At 45.2% G+C, this 18,339-nt stretch overlaps 1 protein-coding gene across 1 annotated transcript in view; it reads left to right on the forward strand.

The window, feature by feature from the left end:
• Positions 1 to 18,339, forward strand: part of GALNT2 (polypeptide N-acetylgalactosaminyltransferase 2) — a 1,373,297-nt gene that overhangs the window by 1,324,384 nt on the left and 30,574 nt on the right. The window contains exons 5-11 of the mRNA XM_050769229.1: positions 3,197 to 3,295; positions 3,534 to 3,601; positions 3,845 to 3,910; positions 10,811 to 10,932; positions 13,562 to 13,649; positions 16,606 to 16,693; positions 17,867 to 17,970. Of these exons, the coding sequence (XP_050625186.1) occupies positions 3,197 to 3,295; positions 3,534 to 3,601; positions 3,845 to 3,910; positions 10,811 to 10,932; positions 13,562 to 13,649; positions 16,606 to 16,693; positions 17,867 to 17,970 (635 nt within the window). The remainder of the gene's footprint in view (positions 1 to 3,196; positions 3,296 to 3,533; positions 3,602 to 3,844; positions 3,911 to 10,810; positions 10,933 to 13,561; positions 13,650 to 16,605; positions 16,694 to 17,866; positions 17,971 to 18,339) is intronic.

Genomic DNA, 18,339 nt, shown 5'->3' on the forward strand with positions numbered 1-18,339 from the left:
CCTATCAGTCTACTTGTCAGGAAAGACTTAGCTGTCAGGAGCTCTAATGAGGTTCGATATTAATTCCTGACTGTATTTTTCCCCCAAACAACAGTGAAGAGTTTCCCCCCAAACAACTAGTATATTGTGCAATTCCTCATGGTTAATTAAAATAGTAACTATAATAAACAAAAGAAGCTCATTTTGTGATTCCGACCTAATTACTTTTTAATTGCACTGCTTTTCATGTTTCTTTTCAAAATTCGCTTTTCTGAAGTAGTCACGAGGGAAAACGAGTGTCTGTTGAACACTTTCTCTGAAGCTGCGGCCATTCCTGTGGAATTGCTGGTCAATGTTTGGCAGCTGCTAGACCATCCACTTCAGTTCTTAACTCCTTAAATGTTTTTAGCGATGGCTGAGTTCCAAATATGTATATATTTTTAATCTGTCTCCTTTGTCCACTGATTTCCCATCTTAGATACATATTATCTCTAATTTTGGGAGCAGATAATTCATGGTTGTGTTAAACAATATTAAGAGCTACAGTGGGATTATATTAGGGCCAGGCGTGGTGGCTCATGCCTGTAATCTCAACCCTTTGGGAAGCCGAGGCGGGCAGATCATGAGGTCAGGAGTTCAAGACCAGCCTGATCAACATGAAGAAACCCCGTCTCTACTAAAAATACAAAAATTAGCGAGGCATGGTAGCAGGCGCCTATAGCCCCAGCTACTCGGGAGGCTGAGGCAGGAGAATTGGTTGAACCCAGTAGGTGGAGGTTGCAGTGAGCCGAGATCATGCCACTGCATTCCAGCCTGGATGACAGGAGCAAGACTCCATTTCAAAAAAAAAAAAAAAAAAAAAAAAACCCCTACATAATTTTTAAAAAATGTGTTGGTCCCATGGAAGGCATAAGAGTGAAGGGATTGTGTGCCTCCCCCTGTGAAGGTTTGAATCTTTATGTCAGCTGAAATAAACTGACAATAGATTAATAAATTTGTTATTAATGTGCAAATGTGCACAGGAGCCACACAAAATATGAGACTCCAAAAGAAGGGCCAGATGGTTGAAGCTTAAATACTCTCTTCATAGGGGAGAGGCAAGTGAGGGATGTAGGCAATTTTAGAAGAGTAAATGATGTTTAGGGGAGATGATTAGTATGGAAATGCAGACAATAGCCTGGAACAAATTTCCTCCAGGGTGTCGGGGAGGTGGCGACAAGTTATGGGAAGGTGAGGGGCAGAACTCCACTGAGAACAGAGGTTATTTTATCATGCAGGTAAATCAGGTGACAGCCTTCAGAAGAGTAATTGAAAGAATAAGTGAAAAGTGTCTCCAGGAGTGGGATCTTGGTGTGGGCTTTTAGTTTCTTCTGCTATATGAGTTAATCTCTGGTTAATGTAGATTCCAGAGAGGGGGTCCAAGACAACTGCAAGTCTTCTGATGAACTTCCCTCAGGCAGATAAGAGAACTTGAGACAAGGGAAGTTGGAGGGGGTGGGGAGGAGAAGATGAGAGAGAGACTTTGGTTCTGAGGCTCATTTCTGAGGTCTCTGAATCTACTTGATTCAAAGCACTCAGCATGCCAAAGCAGTGTTATTTGGGGTATCATTTTCTGAGCCTCAACAAAGATTTTGTGCTTCTTCAATTCCGGTGGCAGTGTGTTTAACTGCTAGAGTTGCAGGAACATTGTGCAAATAATAAATGCCAGCAGGGAGGGAACCTCAGCATGGGACAGACGAACAGGCCCCTCTTGCCACCTCACAGGCAAGACTGTTCATCCTCATGACCACAGGGCATCAACATCACCATTTAAGAACTGGTTTTCTGAAGCCAAAGCCTCTTTTCCAAGCTGGTATCAGTAATATTACAATTTAGTAACTCTGAATACAGTCAAACCAGAAATTAAGTGTTTCCAGAAGTCCTCGCGGGCTGTCAGTCCTGCCCAGGTGTATTTTTCTCTCAAGATTCTCTGGGAACATTGCTCTGTACTAGGTTGCTCTTCAAGTCTGTAGACCCTGCCTTGAAAGGTTCCTCCTGATGGGTTCTGCTGAGCCTGGTAGACCTCAACTGCTTATTTCTAGTGTATGATACTTTAGTATCTTCCACCTACACCTATCAGCTATTTTTTAAAATAGCTATTCTGGCTGAGCACCGTGGCTCATGCCGGTAATCCTAGCACTTTAGAAAGCTGAGATGGGAGGATTGCTTGAAGCCAGGAGTTCGAGACCAGCCTGGGCAACAGAGTGAGACCTCCAGCTCTACAAAAAATCAAAAAACTAGCTGGATGTGATGGCACACCTGTAATCCCAGCTACTTGGGAGGCTGACATAGGAGCATCACTTGAGTCCAGGAGTTCAAGGCTACAGGGAGCTATGAACATGCCACTGCACTCTAGGATGGGTGACAGAGTTGGACCCTGCCTCAAAAAAAAAAAAAAGCTACTTACTGTTCTTCTAGTCTTGTGTCTGTCTGTAGAGCTCAAATTTGAGAGGTGCCATGTTGAAATCTGCCCCTGCTTTGTAGATCTGGCCTCCAAATCAGCTTCTGTGCAGAGGTGATCCCAGGGTTCCTCCCTACCATTTACAGGAAAAGGAGAGCTCAGGCAGGCTCAGGGTCCCACTGACTGTACCCTCACTCCATCTCCCCATCTTCACTTCACCACTGCCCTCTAGGGTATTTGGGGATGGCCTTCCAGGACAAGGGACATGCATCCCTGCTGTCCTGGGCAGGGAAAACCTCCAGTGGGTCCGCTGTTCATGGTGAGAGTCAAGTTCCAGATATCACTGGAGTACCACATGCTTGTTGTAGGCAATATAGAAAACAAGAAAAGAGCAGTGGCACACAGTTGGTTTTGCCCCTCAGAAATTACGACTGCAATTTGTGAAAAGCGCATCTCTAGAGGTGTATCTGCTTGAGAGTAGAAATGGGATTTCACTGTTTTAAAACACTTTTTTTTAACGTGTTAGAAAGATGTTCTCAATATGTTACTTTTTGCCGGAATCGTTCATCTCTCAGAACGTAACTCCGGTTGTGTTTTTCTGTTTCCTTATGTCCCATTGGCAGTTCATCTCAGAACAGGCCAGGAACTTCTGCAGATAACAAGTTAATCATAGCGTGTCCATCCCAGTTGATCGGTCTGCTTGTTTTCTCAAGGGCTAAACAAGCTGTGGCTGCTCTGGGGGTTGTAGTTCAGGGGACCATCTTTCTCTTCCTACAGGTGTCAGCGGAAGCAGTGGCGGGTGGATCTGCCGGCCACCAGCGTGGTGATCACGTTTCACAATGAAGCCAGGTCGGCCCTGCTGAGGACTGTGGTCAGGTGAGGCCAGGAGATGCACCTGTCAGGGGTGTTAAGACATTAGCTGTGTCCCAGGCACAGTCAGGCCAGGGCTGTCAGTGGGGGCTGCAGACAGGGTCTCCTGACTACTCCGCATAGGGTGCGATGGGTAGCTCCTCCAACCAAGGGTTAGGACCAAGATATGAGAATTTCCTACCCCAGGCTAAAAGTTTATACCCGTAAAAGACCTTATAAACTTTATCTTCTTGTCTTTTCTTAGTGTGCTTAAGAAAAGCCCACCCCATCTCATAAAAGAAATCATCTTGGTGGATGACTACAGCAATGATCGTGAGTACTGACACTGATTTCATCCCTGTGTCTGGCTCTTCTCTGGGCACCAGTCTTCCTGTAGTGTAGCGGGGGTGCTGATGAGGTGTGAACAAGCCAGAAATCAGATCCACAGAAAGAAGAGGTGCCTCTGTGATGCCCAAGGAGATAATCGGCCCTCAGATGATTGAGAATGCTGTGGTTGAATGCAAAGCCCTTTATGAACTCCAGATTCAAAATGCTGTGCTTCTTTTCTTTTCCTAGCTGAGGACGGGGCTCTCTTGGGGAAAATTGAGAAAGTGCGAGTTCTTAGAAATGATCGACGAGAAGGTAAGATTCTTCTTAATTGAGTACCAAAACAGTTGAATTCTGACTTTTCCTGAGCCCAGTAATAACATAAAGAAGTGCTTTAGCTCAAAGAGCAATTAATTGTCTAGCTTTTTTTTCTGTCTCCCTCTACCAGAGCCACTTGGGAGACTTCTCCCAGCAAACACAGGAAGGACATTAAAGGCTTGACTAATTGAAATTATTTGTATATTAGAGCAAGATCAAATTACATTTTTATTTACGTATTTAGAAAATTGGCTTCTTTCTTTCACAACCTAGGAGGTTTTATCAGTCCCTTGAGTACAAAAGTTGAGAAGAAAAACAAAGATTTAGCAATAAGAAGTTGAGTGACTCCATGCTCCAGGCATCTGATAAAATAACCGGGATTCAAGTTTGACAGCCTGCTGAAGGTGAACTATCCAAAATGGGGAGAGAGTACTGCAATTATATGCTTATGCGATTTTGCAAATGCCAGCCTTGGAACCTTCTGTCAGTCTTATCTGTGCTGGAGCTGAGCTCATGAAGACTATTTTATTGGCAGTTAGAAGAGAGGCTGTAAAGGAGGAAAGTAGTACTTTGGAGTGTCTGGGAAGGAAGCTCCAGTCACAATGTAATTAACTTCCAGTGTGTCAGTACTGTTAGATACCCTGATGACTGAATTGTTAGGCTCCTCTATGGTCGGGAGAAATCTTTCAGAATAGGAAAATCTCAGAGCTTTGGAGCCCATGCCACATTTGCTATTTAAGTCTGACTATTGATCCAGGAGTGGTGATTGTATTCCTTGATCAGTGCAAAACTCTTTCTTCTCGTTATATATACACTCCAGCTGGAGTCAAGGAGTGAAGTTTTTCTTACCAAGAATCTTACTGGCCAACACGGTGATTAAGCCTGTTAGAACAGCATCATATTTTAACCAACTAGCGTTATCAACCTAGACATTCAGGATACATAAACAGTGGGATCAGCCTTGCCTTCTAAACAAGCTCTGTTTGCCAGACTCACATCAGTCCACCAAGCCTGGAATAAACCAAAAAGGGGACAATTTACTGCCCCCTAAACAACCTTCAAAATAACTTTATGAATTTAAACCCAAAGTATCTGCCATCCCACCCCATCACCTGGCACAGGCTTTAAAAAAAAAAAAAAAAAAAAGAGGAGGAGAAGTGGGGAAGGAGGAAAGAGAGATAATGTTGGCACTTTAAATCACTTACTAGCCTTGTCTAATAGTGTCTTTGTCTTTAAACTGCTGAGAAATCAGAACAATGCTTCTCAGTATTAACTTTCCACTAGAATGTTCATTTGGGTTGAACCCATATTGATATGTTGGAGAAGGCATGAGAAAGGTGGGCTGCGAGAAGCCAGATTATAGGAAGCCTATATGGAACAGCTGAAGTCTGTAACAATTGAATGAGAAAATAAGTGCACACTTGCACACACACTCATGTATATATGTACCTGTGTGTGTGTATAAGAGCCCATCTATTTAAGCATACACACAAAGTGCTTGTAGTGATGCTGCTAGATGACAAAGTAAATTAATTGCCTAAAATATTATGGTAGTGAAAGAGCAGTCTTCGGATCAATATTCTGTGAATTTTATTGTGCATTGATTCTTAACCTAGCAATTTATTAGAAGCACCTAGGGAATTTAGGACCATGTCTTGCCCTCATTCACAATTAAACAGAAATTTCTGGATTTCTGTGGGTGGGACGTGGGCAGCTGCATTTTTTTTTTTTTTTTTTTTTTTTGAGACTGAGTCTGGCTCTGTCACCCAGGCTGGAGTGCAGTGGCCGGATCTCAGCTCACTGCAAGCTCTGCCTCCCGGGTTTACGCCATTCTCCTGCCTCAGCCTCCCGAGTAGCTGGGACCACAGGCGCCCGCCACTTCGCCCGGCTAGTTTTTTGTATTTTTTAGTAGAGATGGGGTTTCACCGTGTTAGCCAGGATGGTCTCGATCTCCTGACCTCGTGATCCACCCGTCTCGGCCTCCCAAAGTGCTGGGATTACAGGCTTGAGCCACCGCGCCCGGCCGGGCAGCTGCATTTTTAAAAGCTGCTAAAATGATGCCGATGTACAGTGGAAGTTGAGAGCCTAGTACTTTCATTTTACAGATGGAAATACTAAAGCCTAAAGAGGCGAGGTGGCTTTCTCAAGGTCTTGCAGCTATTTAATGACAATAGTAGGAGAAAAACCATGTTAATAATGAGTTAAACCTTTTTCTCTGCATTTGTGGAGATAATCAAGTGGTATTTCTTTTTTAATCTGTTAATATGGTGAAATACATTGGTTGATTTTCAGATGTTAAACCAGCTTTGCATTCCTAGTATAAGCCACAGTTGGTCATGATACAGTATCCTTTTAATGTATTTTTGTTACGGATTTTTATACCTGTGTTCATGGGAAACATTGGTCTGTAATTTTCTTAAAACGTATTTTTCCAGTTTTGGCATTACAGTTTACTGGCCTTCTAAAACAAGATGGAAAGTGTGCCCTTCTATTTTATTTTCGAAAAGAGTTTGTATAATATTTTAATTATTTCTTTTTTAAATGTTTAATAAAATTAACCAATCTGGACCAGGACTTTTCTTTACGGAAAGATTTTCAGTAACTAATTCAGTCTTTTTAATGGATATAGACCTATTCAGATCTGCTGTTTCTTTTTGTGTCTGTTTTGGTGATTGTCCTTCAAGAAATTTTGTATTTCACCAGCGTTTTTATATTTATTGACACAAAGTTGCTTATGATATTGTCTCTTTTTTTACTGTTTGTCGGAGTAGTATTACTATTTTATTGATTTTGGCAATTTATATCTTCTTATTTTTTTCATCTGTCTGCTGTTCATCGACTGTTTATCTTTTAAAAGAACCAATGTTTGGCTTTTGTATTAGTCAGAATTCCCCAAAAGGACAGAACTAATAGGATAGATGTATATATAAATGAGAGTTTATTTAGGAATATTAATTCACACAGTCATGAGGTGAAGTCCCACAATAGGCCATCTGCAGCTGAGGAGCAAGGAAGCCAGTGCGAGTCCGAAACCTCAAAAGTGGGGAAACTGACAGTGCAGCCTTCAGTCTGTGGTCAAATGTCCAGTAGTCCCAAAGCTAAAGAACTTGGAGTCCAATGTTCAAGGGCAGGAAGCATCCAGCATGGAAGAAAGATGTGGGCCGGGAGACCAAGCCAGTCCAGTCTCTGTCTGAGTTCTTCTGTCTGCTTTCATTCTGGCTGTGCTGGCGCTGATTAGGTTGCAGCCACCCAGATTAAGGGTAGTTCATTTACATGTGGTGTAATCATTGCTATGATTGGGTTTGGGTCTGCTCTTTGGCTGTTTGTTCTCTATTTGTATCATGTGCATTTTGCTTTTTGTAACTGTGTTCCTACTTCCTTGCCTTCTTTTGGATTCACTGATTTTTTTGGTATTCCATTTGAATTATTCTTATAGCTTTTCAGCAATACTTTTCATGTATGCACGGTTGCTCTGAGAATTACAACATACAGTTTTAACTTACGACAATCTGCTTAAGAGTCAATATCCATTTTGACTATTTCCATTTCCTTTCCTATGTACTATGTACTATCGTTATCACGTTTTACTTCTACATTGGTCTTAAACCCCACAATACAGTGTTACATTTTTACTTCAAATAGTCAGTATCTATTAAATAAGGAGAAGAATATGTGGATATGTTAAGCTTATCCTCATATTTTCCATTTGTAGTATCTCTTTCCATAGAGTTTTTATTTAGCCCAAATAATTTTCTTTAGAATTTTTTCTCATAGGCAACACAATCTCAGGTTTTATCTGAAGAATTATTTTCTCCTTTGTTATTGGAGGCTATTTTCTCAGAGTAGAATCTGAGTTGACAATTTTTCTTTCAGCCCTTTAAAGATTTCACTCCAGGCGGGGCACGGTGGCTCACGTCTGTAATCCCAGCACTTTGGGAGGCCGAGGGGCGGATCACGAGGTCAGGAGTTTGAGACCATCCTGGCCAACATGGTGAAACCTGTCTTTACTAAAACTACAAAAGTTAGCCAGGCATGGTGGCATGTGCCTGTAGTCCCAGCTACTCGGGAGACTGAGGCAGAAGAATCGCTTGAACCTGGGAGGTGGAGGTTACAGTGAGCCGAGATCGTGCCACTGCACTCCAGCTTGAGTGACAGGGTGAGACTCCGTCTCAAAAAATTCATACTGCTGTTCCCTTGTATGTTGTGGGTCATTTCCTCTGGCTGCTTTTCGGGTTGTCTCTATATCTATAGTTTTTTTAAAAGCAATTTGATTATGATGTGCCTAGATTTAGTTTTCTTTATATTTATCCTGCTTCAAGTTTGCTGATGTAAATTGAATATGTAAGATGATGTTTTCCACCAAGTTTGGGAAATGGCTGGTCTTTTATTTCTTCATGTATTTTTTTCTGACTCATTCTTGAACTTCAGTTGCACATATGTTATACCACTTGATAATTGTCCCATAGAACACTAGACTTTTTCCCCCTTAATTTTTTTCTCTGTCCACCAGATGGATCTATTTCTGTTGTTCCATCTTCAAGTCCACTAGTCATTCTGCCATCTCCATTTTGATATTAAGACCAGTCAGTGGATTTTTCATTTCAGATAATTTCATTTTTAAGTTCTAGAATACCCATTTGATTCTTTTTTATAGTTTTTATTTCTTTGCTCAGATTCCCCACCCATTCACTCATTACAATTGTTGCCTTTGAGTTATTAAACATATTTATAATAGCTGCTTTTAAATTCTCCCCTGCTAATTCCAACACCTGGGTCATCTCAGGGTGAACTTCTGATGGCTTTTTTTCTCTTTGGTGTCGTCCCCATTTTCCTATTTCTTCTCATGTGTAGTGATTTTTTAATTTTACAATGGACATTGTGGATGAGATGTTGTAGACACACTGGATTATGTTATCTTTCTCTAAAGAGTATTCATCTTTGTTATACTGGGCAGTTAAATTACCAGATGATGATGCTGAACTTCTGTAGGCTTTTTTTGTACTTTGCTAACTTTGCTAGGATGAGTATGGGTTTTTTTTCTTGTTTTTTTTGTTGTTGTTTGTTTGAGACAACGTTTCTCTCTTGTTGCTCAGGCTAGAGTGCAGTGGCGCAATCTCGGCTCACTGCAACGTCTGCCTCCTGGGTTCAAGCAATTCTGCTGCCTCAGCCTCCCGAGTAGCTGGGATTATAGGCGTGCGCTACCACACCTGGCTGATTTTTTGTGTTTTTAATAGAAACAGGTTTCACCATGTTAGCTAGGCCGGTCTTGAACTCCTGACCTTAGGTGATCCACCCGCCTCAGCCTCTCAAAGTGCTGGGATTACAGACATGAGCCGCCACGCCCAGCCATGAGTCTGTTTTTATGAGTCCCTTATTCATGATACATAGTTTATATTCCTATGTGTGGTCTTTCTGAAGTTCCTGTAGAAGAACTGAGGTCTTTACCAAGCATGTCATACTTGGCAGGACTCAAATTCCAAACTTCATTTTCTCTGCAGTGGATACAGCTAAAACTTAGTTTTTTCTGCCTTCTGACTGTTGCTTTTCATGTTGGCTTGTTCCTGCGTGGTTCAGGAGTCAGCCAAAGATTTAACAGGAGGTTATTGCCAGATTTGGGGCCTACCTCCTTTCCAGGATCTCCTCCTTCAGTTTCCAGATACCAGAAGCTCTGAACTCTATCCTCTGACAACTCAAGCCGATAAAGGCTGCATTGCAGTGGATTGGAGAGCATCCTCGCGGAAAACGCCGTGTAAACAGGGAGCTCGCTCAGTGTGATTTTCTTTTTTTAAGGGGTTGGATCCTGTCTAGTTTCTCTCTGCTTCTGGCCTTCAAATTGCTGCTTTTTACATTTTGCTCAGAGTTTATAATTGTTTTCAGAGCAAAGGTTTGCCCAGTAGAAGTTGTTTTGCAGTGATCACAACTTGAAATCTTTGGTCTTTTTCCCTGTTCTAGCATGCAGCCACATAGGAATCACTGAAAACCCATTTTGACTGTGGAAAAAAGTACTTAGCAGCCTTGTCCTCACAGATTATGAATAGTTGCATCGTCTTCACATAGAAAGCCCAGCATATATAGCAAAAGTCATTTATGACCACAACATCCAGGGATAAATAAACTATTATTTAATTGTATTTTTTATTTATTTTGAGACAGGGACTCACTCTGTCACCCAGGCTGGAGTGTGGTGGCCCAGTCATGGCTCACTTCCCAGGCTCCAGTGATCCTCCCACCTCAGCCTCCCAAGTAGCTAGAACCACAGGCACAGGCCACCACCCACAGCTAATTTTTGAAATACACTATTTATATTTTGTGTCATAATGAACATGCACATTATTAACAGATCACAAGTATATAAATTATAGATTTGACCAATAGTATAACTAATTTTGTGTAAAAGGCAGACAGCAGGACTTTGCAACTTGCATTATTTGGCTCCTGATAAGTCTTAGAAGACAGAGATAGTCACAACACTGTTACAAATATTATCACCACTAAAATCACCACCATTAGCACTGGAAGTCTCTGGGTGGCACCTTCCTTAGCCCGGTTAGTTAGAGAACTGTTGCTGTGTCAGAGGAATGTAGTTTTAAAAGTTCCACGTTTTGGTTACTTGATAAAGGAGACTTCAGTAACGTAAAGGCCTTTCTCAGGAGACAGTAGTTCTAGGAACGTTGTCCTCTCAGTCATCCAATATAACTATTATAATTAAAAGTTCTGACAGTCATCTGTCTTGGTGACCGGGGACAGTTCTGATCTCATCCAGCAAGTTTACAGTAACCTCCGTGCCCAGAAAGCAGGCTGCAGAGCTGCGGGCAGGGAGGCGTCGCCGGTCGGCGCGGGAGCGTGCTGGCCCCGTGGCTTCTCTCTCCTGACGTGCTTTCCACATCGCCTCTACAGGCCTGATGCGCTCACGGGTTCGGGGGGCTGATGCTGCCCAAGCCAAGGTCCTGACCTTCTTGGACAGTCACTGCGAGTGTAATGAACACTGGCTGGAGCCCCTCCTGGAGAGGGTGGCCGAGGTGAGATGACAGGGGCGGGGAGGAGGGTCAGGTGGTGGGTGGTTGGTAGAGGGGACAGAGGAGAGCATGGCCCACGGGAGGTGTAACGCGGGGAGTGGGGCGTCAGGGCTGGCAGGGGCTCAGCTCGCCATCTGCAGTTTTCCTTGACAGAAAGAAAATGCCTTTGGGGCATTGTAGAAAGACTGTTTTACTGGCTGTAGGAATCCATCAGTAGGAGGAACCATCCGTTGACAGGTAGGAGGTGAGGATCAGCAGAGGCTGGTGAGAGCCTGATTAGTTGAAGGCAGCCCTTTTCACGGGAGCAGTTTCCTTTCCCGCCTACAGCTTCGCAGAGTGCTTAGAACATTGCCCGGCATCTAGTAGGTGCCGTCTCTTGCAGCTCAAAGAGCGGGGGGTGCTGGGGAAGCTATTCCTGGGGCCACCTCTCTGCTCTTAGTGAGTAGGACAGATTAGCCCAGCAGGCTTCCAGGCTCCTGTGGGAGTGTGGGGCAGCTAGGAAGCATACAGGGACCAGTGGGGTTGTCAGAGGGTGATCCGCGGCTACTCCTCTGCACCTTCTGCTTTCTAGAAACATCACTGCTAATATTACATTTGGCCTTTTGTCATTTCTCTTGTCTTCTGCTTGTTTTATTGACTTTTCTTTCCTTCCTACCAAGAAAGCACTTCCTTGGGGGCGATAAAGCAAACTTAATGAAAGGAAATAGAAAATGAACAAGTAGTTCTGCCTAAGCATAGCAAGGGTAGCTGATGGGCTTTGAGTCATGGAATACTAAGTAACCACAAGCTACTAGGAATTATGAAAATCGTATTCACTACCCTTTATCAAGTTGGGGCTACATGATAGACCTTTTTTATATGTTACCTTTGATGCACTTGTTATCTCCGTTTGACAGGTAAACAGGCTGGGGTTTGGGGAACTTTAATAACGTATGCAAGATCATACAGGTGACAGAGCCAGGATTGCAAAGCCAGTTCCATTAAATCCCTATCTGAGCCCCTCTCTTAATACATATGCACACAGCTATATCCAACAAGAACCCGCCCTGAGATCCCCACCCACCCCAACCCCACAACTTCTTGCTCTCTCTAGCTATGCTCTGCCAGGCTATCAGGGAAGCGCAGTCAAAACCAAAACTCCAAAACTGCCATGGCAGTGTTTGGGTTTGTGAAGGCCACTCAGCTCTGTGGTCAGATTGTCAGAACTGCTTTGAACACCCGCTCCTAAATGAAGGAGAGAAAGTGCCAAGCCTATTAACTTTCACTAAATCTAGCCTGATGACACAAAATGTAAGGTAGATTATATTCTTTAACTCCTACACCTAGAACCAGACTGAGCCGGGCAAGTAAAGTTGTGTTCTTCTCTGCCCTCAATGCACCACACAGGTTACTTTTCCCTGTAAATTTGCACCTGGGCATTACGGAGCTTTGCAGTGTTCGCGTGTTCCTAATTAGCATGATCCTTCACCTGTTCCTCTGATGTATGTTTTTAGCTCTGCTGGTTATGTTACTAAGTTGTATTTCGAAATCTTTCTTCTGGCCAATAAGGGTTCTCTAAGTGGCTCAAGGAAAGCACTTGCTCTTTGGTTAACTGTCAGCATGGGGCACAGTCCAGGGTCTCTCACCAGCATCTGTCATTTGAACTTAAAGAGATTAGAGACGTTAAAAGGCCTTATGTTCACAAACTCTTACCAGAATGATGACAATGTGGCATAAAGAAATGGCTCAGTCTAGGGGGATTTTTTTTTTTTTTTAAATGTAGAATCACAGGGGCTGGGTGCGGTGGCTCACACCTGTAATCCCAGCACTTTGGGAGGCCGAGGCGGGTGGATCACCTGAGGTCAGGAGTTCAAGAAGAGCCTGACCAACATGGAGAAGCCCCGTCTCTACTAAAAATACAAAAATTAACCGAACATGGTGGCACATATCTGTAATCCCAGCTACTCGGGAAGCTGAGGCAGAAGAATCACTTGAACCCAGGAGGTGGAGGTTGCAGTGAGTCAAGATCACGCCATTGCACTCCAGCCTGGGCAACAAGAGTGAAACTCTGTCTCAAAAAAAAAAAAAGATAGAATTACAGATAAGGCAAACTTAGAATCTGGAAATCTCTAGTTGATTTGGTTAACCTTCTGCTGTGATAATATCGGTACTTACCACCTCTCGCACACACACTCCCACATAGAAATATATTCCTAATTTTGATGTATGGGCATTTTAGCAGTGATTCCATTCCTCAGGTTTACTGCAGCTCACAAATCACTAATGGTATTTGGGCAAACAGAAAATGACCCTTGGGACACAGCAACACCGTTTTCACCTTTAGCTGGGTGAACTGATGGCTACCTGTCCCATAACCATGGGTGTCTCCACTCCTCAAGTGACTCCTGCTACACACCCACTCCTGACCTCCCTCCCTGCCTCCCAGCGGGCCACAGCACATCTGCGGATGGCCAAGAGCAAGACCTTCTGGGTCTGGGTGGGGAGGCTGGGTTCTTGCGGGCCTAGGGTAATAGGTAGTAAGGGCCAGTCGGGTTTGCCCTGTGCCTGCCTAACCCTAACGCCTTCTATGGTTGGGCAGGTTTTTTGTTTCGCTGGATTTTGATAACTACTCCTCTCTTTGTTTGTATTTTAGGACAGGACTCGGGTTGTGTCACCCATCATCGATGTCATTAATATGGACAACTTTCAGTATGTGGGGGCATCTGCTGACTTGAAGGGCGGTAGGTGTCTGTCATGGTGCCCTTCCTAGCTCATCCCGTCTACGCCAGCATCTGATCACCACTCCCTCTCATTGTCAGGAGTGACAGTGACAACAGTGTTCACGCCGTAGTGTGTGTTCTGAGTAAAAAACCCCTGTGTGCTTAACAAGTAGGACTTCATAAAGAGAAAAAAATAGGCTTGCTCCCTTAAAGAGCTTCCTGGGTTTCCCTTTCTCCTCTTCCTTGACCTTCTGTCGCTTTTGCGAGCCACGTGGTTCCATGAACAGATATGGCATCCTTTTTGATCAGAGATGATGAAGCCCTCCTTGCAGGAGTCTGGGGTGAGAAACTTCACGGAGCTGAGGCTTTGTGGGGTGCAAGGCGCTGGAGCCTGTCTTTGCTTTCTCTGCTCACCCTGGCTATTTCTCTGACAGGCTGGTCTCTTGCTGGTTGCTCAGATGGACACCTGTGGCATCCTCAGCCCCCTCTCCCTCACCAGGCCCACGTGTGACCCTGTTCTGCTGATACAGCCCCTTGCATATATCATGGTTTATTTTACCCCTCTTTCCCAGCCCAACACCTGTGCCTGCTTCATCCCGGTCCCCTTTCGTTGGAATGACCACACCAGTTTCCTGTATGTCCTCACGGCACCTGCCCTGGAGCCCCAAGAGCACTTTGTCTCTTTACCCTCTTAAAAATTATCAAAGACCTCAAAGAGCTTTCATCTGTGTGAAGACAAACTATTCTAGATAGACACTGAGCAGAGGGTCAACTGATGGTCTAACATCAAAAAAGAAGACAGTAAAACTATAAAATAGGGCCTTGGCCAGGTGCAGTGGCTCACGCCTATAATCCCAGCACTTTGGGGAGGCTAAGGTGGGAGGATTGCTTGAGCCTAGGAGTTCAAGACCAGCCTAGGCAACATAACAAGACTCTTGTCTCTATTAAAAAAAAAAAAAATAGCTGCGTGTGATGGCATGCCAGCTACTCAGGAGGCTAAGGTGGGAGGATCACTTGAGCCTGGGAGGTCAAGGCTTCAGTGAGCCATGATCAAGCCTGGGAGACAGAGTGAGACCCTGTTTATTCGTACACTGACAAAGCCTCACTCCCTCCCCAGCTACCTCTCTCAGTCCCACCTGCCTCTTGCAGGCCCCGTCATCATGGGCAGGCCGTTTTGCCTCTGCTCCTCAGCTTCCCCATCTGGGAAATGGGATGATAATTGTGCTGGCCATACAGGGCGTAATGGAATTAGACATCAGCGGGAGGGCGGGCATGCTTGGAGGACTGTACCTAGGATGGGAAACATAGCATTCGGGAAAGATTCCCAGCGAATGATAAGAAGTAAAATGTTTGGGGACATTAAAGAGGAGGCATCCTTAGATAGCTAGAAAGCCTGGCTTTCAGAACGTTTTATTCCCCCAAGTACTGGAAGAGCTGAGATCTACCGGGCTCTATTTCTCCCAAAGCAGCTGTGCATGTCAGAGCAGGGGCAAGAACAGCCAGGTGCTCCGTGTTGGGGGTGCAGGGCTTCTGGGTCAGAGGAATGGGACCACATTCACCCTAAGAGCTTTTTATGAAATTCCTTTTAAAAAGGATGCCATTCTTAGCAGATCTTTAATCTGCTATAGCCTCTCTCTTTGGACCAAATTAATAAAGTAAATAATAAGATAATAGTAAACCTCAAAAAAATAAAGGAAAGGTTATGTCGGCTCATCCTTAACCTTCTCTGTTGGTGAAACAGCCAGTACATTGTTTCTCTGGTTTGCCTTCATGGCCTTTGAGGCACCGTGATAAGAGCCAGCTCAGGGACCCATGGGGGTCTCCTCTCTATGCATTCCTGTCCCCACTGCCGGGGCCCCTGTCCATTTCCCTGTCTCTTTGCCTGAGGCCACTCTATCCTGCAGTGAGGGAGCTGGGAGACCTCTTTGTCCAGAGCCATAAATTCTTGGCCAGCCCAGGATGCTCAGAAACCCCCACCCACCAGCCTTCGGTCACTGGGGCTGTCAGAATGGACAGACTATGAATTCAAAGCATGCAGACAAATCCAAACTTGAACATTGCAAAAGCCCTGTTGACAAAAAGCCTGATGGCAGAGAGCTTAAGAGGATTGAAAGATGCATGGCCCTAGAGTCATTAGGTTTGGCTATCAGACCCTTGGAATTGGAAATGCAGCACCATGAGCCATGTGTTTGGCAAGAAGTGGCCTCCTGATGCACCAGGACAGCTTCCGCAGGTGGGGCCTGCTGGCCTCCAAGAGGCACTATGCATGTGACCCTGGAAGCGAGAGCAAGACCTGAGGCCCTGCAGATGCCCACAACCAAGTCCAGGTACAGGGTTCAGGCTCTTCCATCCTCAGGTGTCTGGATTCCAAAAATGAAATGCAGCAGGTGCCAAATATATCTGAAATTGAAGCTTATTTGCCCAGCTTGGCAACTTCCACTGGCTCATTTTCCCTTAAAGTTTTCATATTCCCAGCGTGTTCCCACTCCATTCTTGCTGCAAATACAGTCTGAAGTTTGCTGGCCCAGGGGACTGACAAAGCCTCGTTCCCTCCCCAGCATTCCCTTCGCCTGGGGCAGTGTTGGAGGTGCCACGGCTTGATTTTCATAGCGGATGCTTTGTCCTCACATCCTTACGGGCCTTGGACATGCCCTGGTGATCACCGCACAGACCCCAGTTCTCTCCCCATATTTCATTTGTTCTTATGCATTTCAATATTAGAAAAGCCTGACTCACATTTTCTTTAGGGAGGGGCAGGGAGATTTCAACATTCACCCTCCCTGCTGGTCTCTCTCTTCCAGTTACACCCACGCCCCCAGTCCCCTTCTCTCTCCTCCACACCTTCTTTTTTGGCTTTGTTGTGGTTTTCATTGAGTTCTGTCCAAACGTCGAATATTTTTAAGCTGTGAGGAATGGGGGTGTCGGGAGGAAGTGGCCAGTCTCTTGTCAACACCCTGTTTCTTTTCCTGGCTGGCAGGTTTCGATTGGAACTTGGTGTTTAAGTGGGATTACATGACGCCTGAGCAGAGAAGGTCGCGGCAGGGGAACCCAGTCGCCCCTATAAAGTAAGTGCCAGCATCCTTCAGGGTGCCTCTCCCAGATGAGACCCCAGGTTCTGGCTTCTTTGCTGGGCCTGGCCGTCTGGAGACCCAGTGGGGCCGTTCACCTTCTGCCCTCCCGTTTCCCTTCAGCTCAAAGATGAGCACCTTCCACCAGGTCATAGAATAAAGTCCTTGGAGATTTCTTTTCCACAGTCAAAGTCTCACATAGGTTTCTAAGGCGTATCTGCTAGGTCTGTGCATTCCTGTGTGTTGATACTGTAGAGCATTTCTGTAGCCGAGCAGGATCTCCAAGCCAACCCCAGGCCCAGGAAAAGGGGCTTGGTGGGCAGCTGGAGACTTACGCTGCCACTGCCCAGCAGGCTTTTGCTCTCCTGCAGAGGAGGGAACCCATGCTCATGAAGCCCATGCTTTAAGATTCCCAGGCCGGGCAGTGGGCTTCCTGGTTGAGAGTCAGGATGCCTTCTCTAGCTGGGGAGAGAACGGGGCCACCTGTTCCAAGTCGGCACACGGTTAAGTGAGAGAGCATTCACAGAGTACTTAGCACTGAAATACATTTGCTGACATTTAGCCAACATCTGCAGTGTGCTATAGACCTTCCTAGCACTTTACACTGAATTCGCACAGTGTCTCTTCTGGAAACAAAGTAGGGAGCTCAGCGTACATCTGTTGTCAGCCACTTCCTGTGGTGATGAAGTGAGGAGCATGGTGGGTTCCCTTGTAGAAGGTGGAGCATCATCTATGATAGTGATAATGAGAGCTGGTACTCTGGAGCATTTCCTAAGTGTGCTCAGGGCTTTATGCCCATGATTTTTTGCAGTCCTCGTAGCTACCCTATAAGGAAACTGACACACAGAAAGGCCGAGTTCTTTGCCTCTGCCAGCATGTCAGGGAGTGATCCAGCCCCAGCAGTCGCTCCCGCATAGGGGAGGCTCAGTCCAGCCCCTGGCACTGTGGGAACATCCAGGCAGGAACAGTAGGGGAGGCATTTGAAGGCAGCAATGGTGAAGCAGAGAGAGCGGCACCCTGGGCACTGAGCAGAAAACAGTGGCAGTGTGGCTGTTCCGAAGGTCAGCTTATTGTTAGAGAATCAAGGCTTGGCCTTGGCGCAAGGGTGCTGGCAATCTAACCTTGACTTTGCCCTCTCCTCCCTCCCCCCTCTTCTTTCTGCCTCTTTAGAACCCCCATGATTGCTGGTGGGCTGTTTGTGATGGATAAGTTCTATTTTGAAGAATTGGGGAAGTACGACATGATGATGGATGTGTGGGGAGGAGAGAACCTAGGTATGTACAAGCCTCGAATCTCAGGACAGAGAAGTGCCTCAGCTCTGCAAAAGGCAGGGTGCCAATTGGAAAAAAAAATTAAAAGGCTTCAGAGTGACCATTCACTGGGCTTAATCGATCCTTGCAAACACATACGTAACACCGCTTTTGCTCTTGAAAGTCTAATGGGTTGGGCATTAAAATGTGCCTCCCTAAGTTAGAGTGGAGGATGCCAGAATACAGATAAAGTCTTTGAAGGGAATGCAAACTCTTTCAAGTCATCTGAACCCAAGTGTTTGTAATGCAGCCTTGCAGAAACAGAGGGAAACAGTCCAGGAGCTTGGATTCATGCTGAGTGGTGGAGAGTGGAAAATGAACCCTGGCAAGGCT

The sequence above is a fragment of the Macaca thibetana genome, chromosome 1 (assembly GCF_024542745.1).
Source record: "Macaca thibetana thibetana isolate TM-01 chromosome 1, ASM2454274v1, whole genome shotgun sequence".
NCBI classification, from domain to species: domain Eukaryota; kingdom Metazoa; phylum Chordata; class Mammalia; order Primates; family Cercopithecidae; genus Macaca; species Macaca thibetana.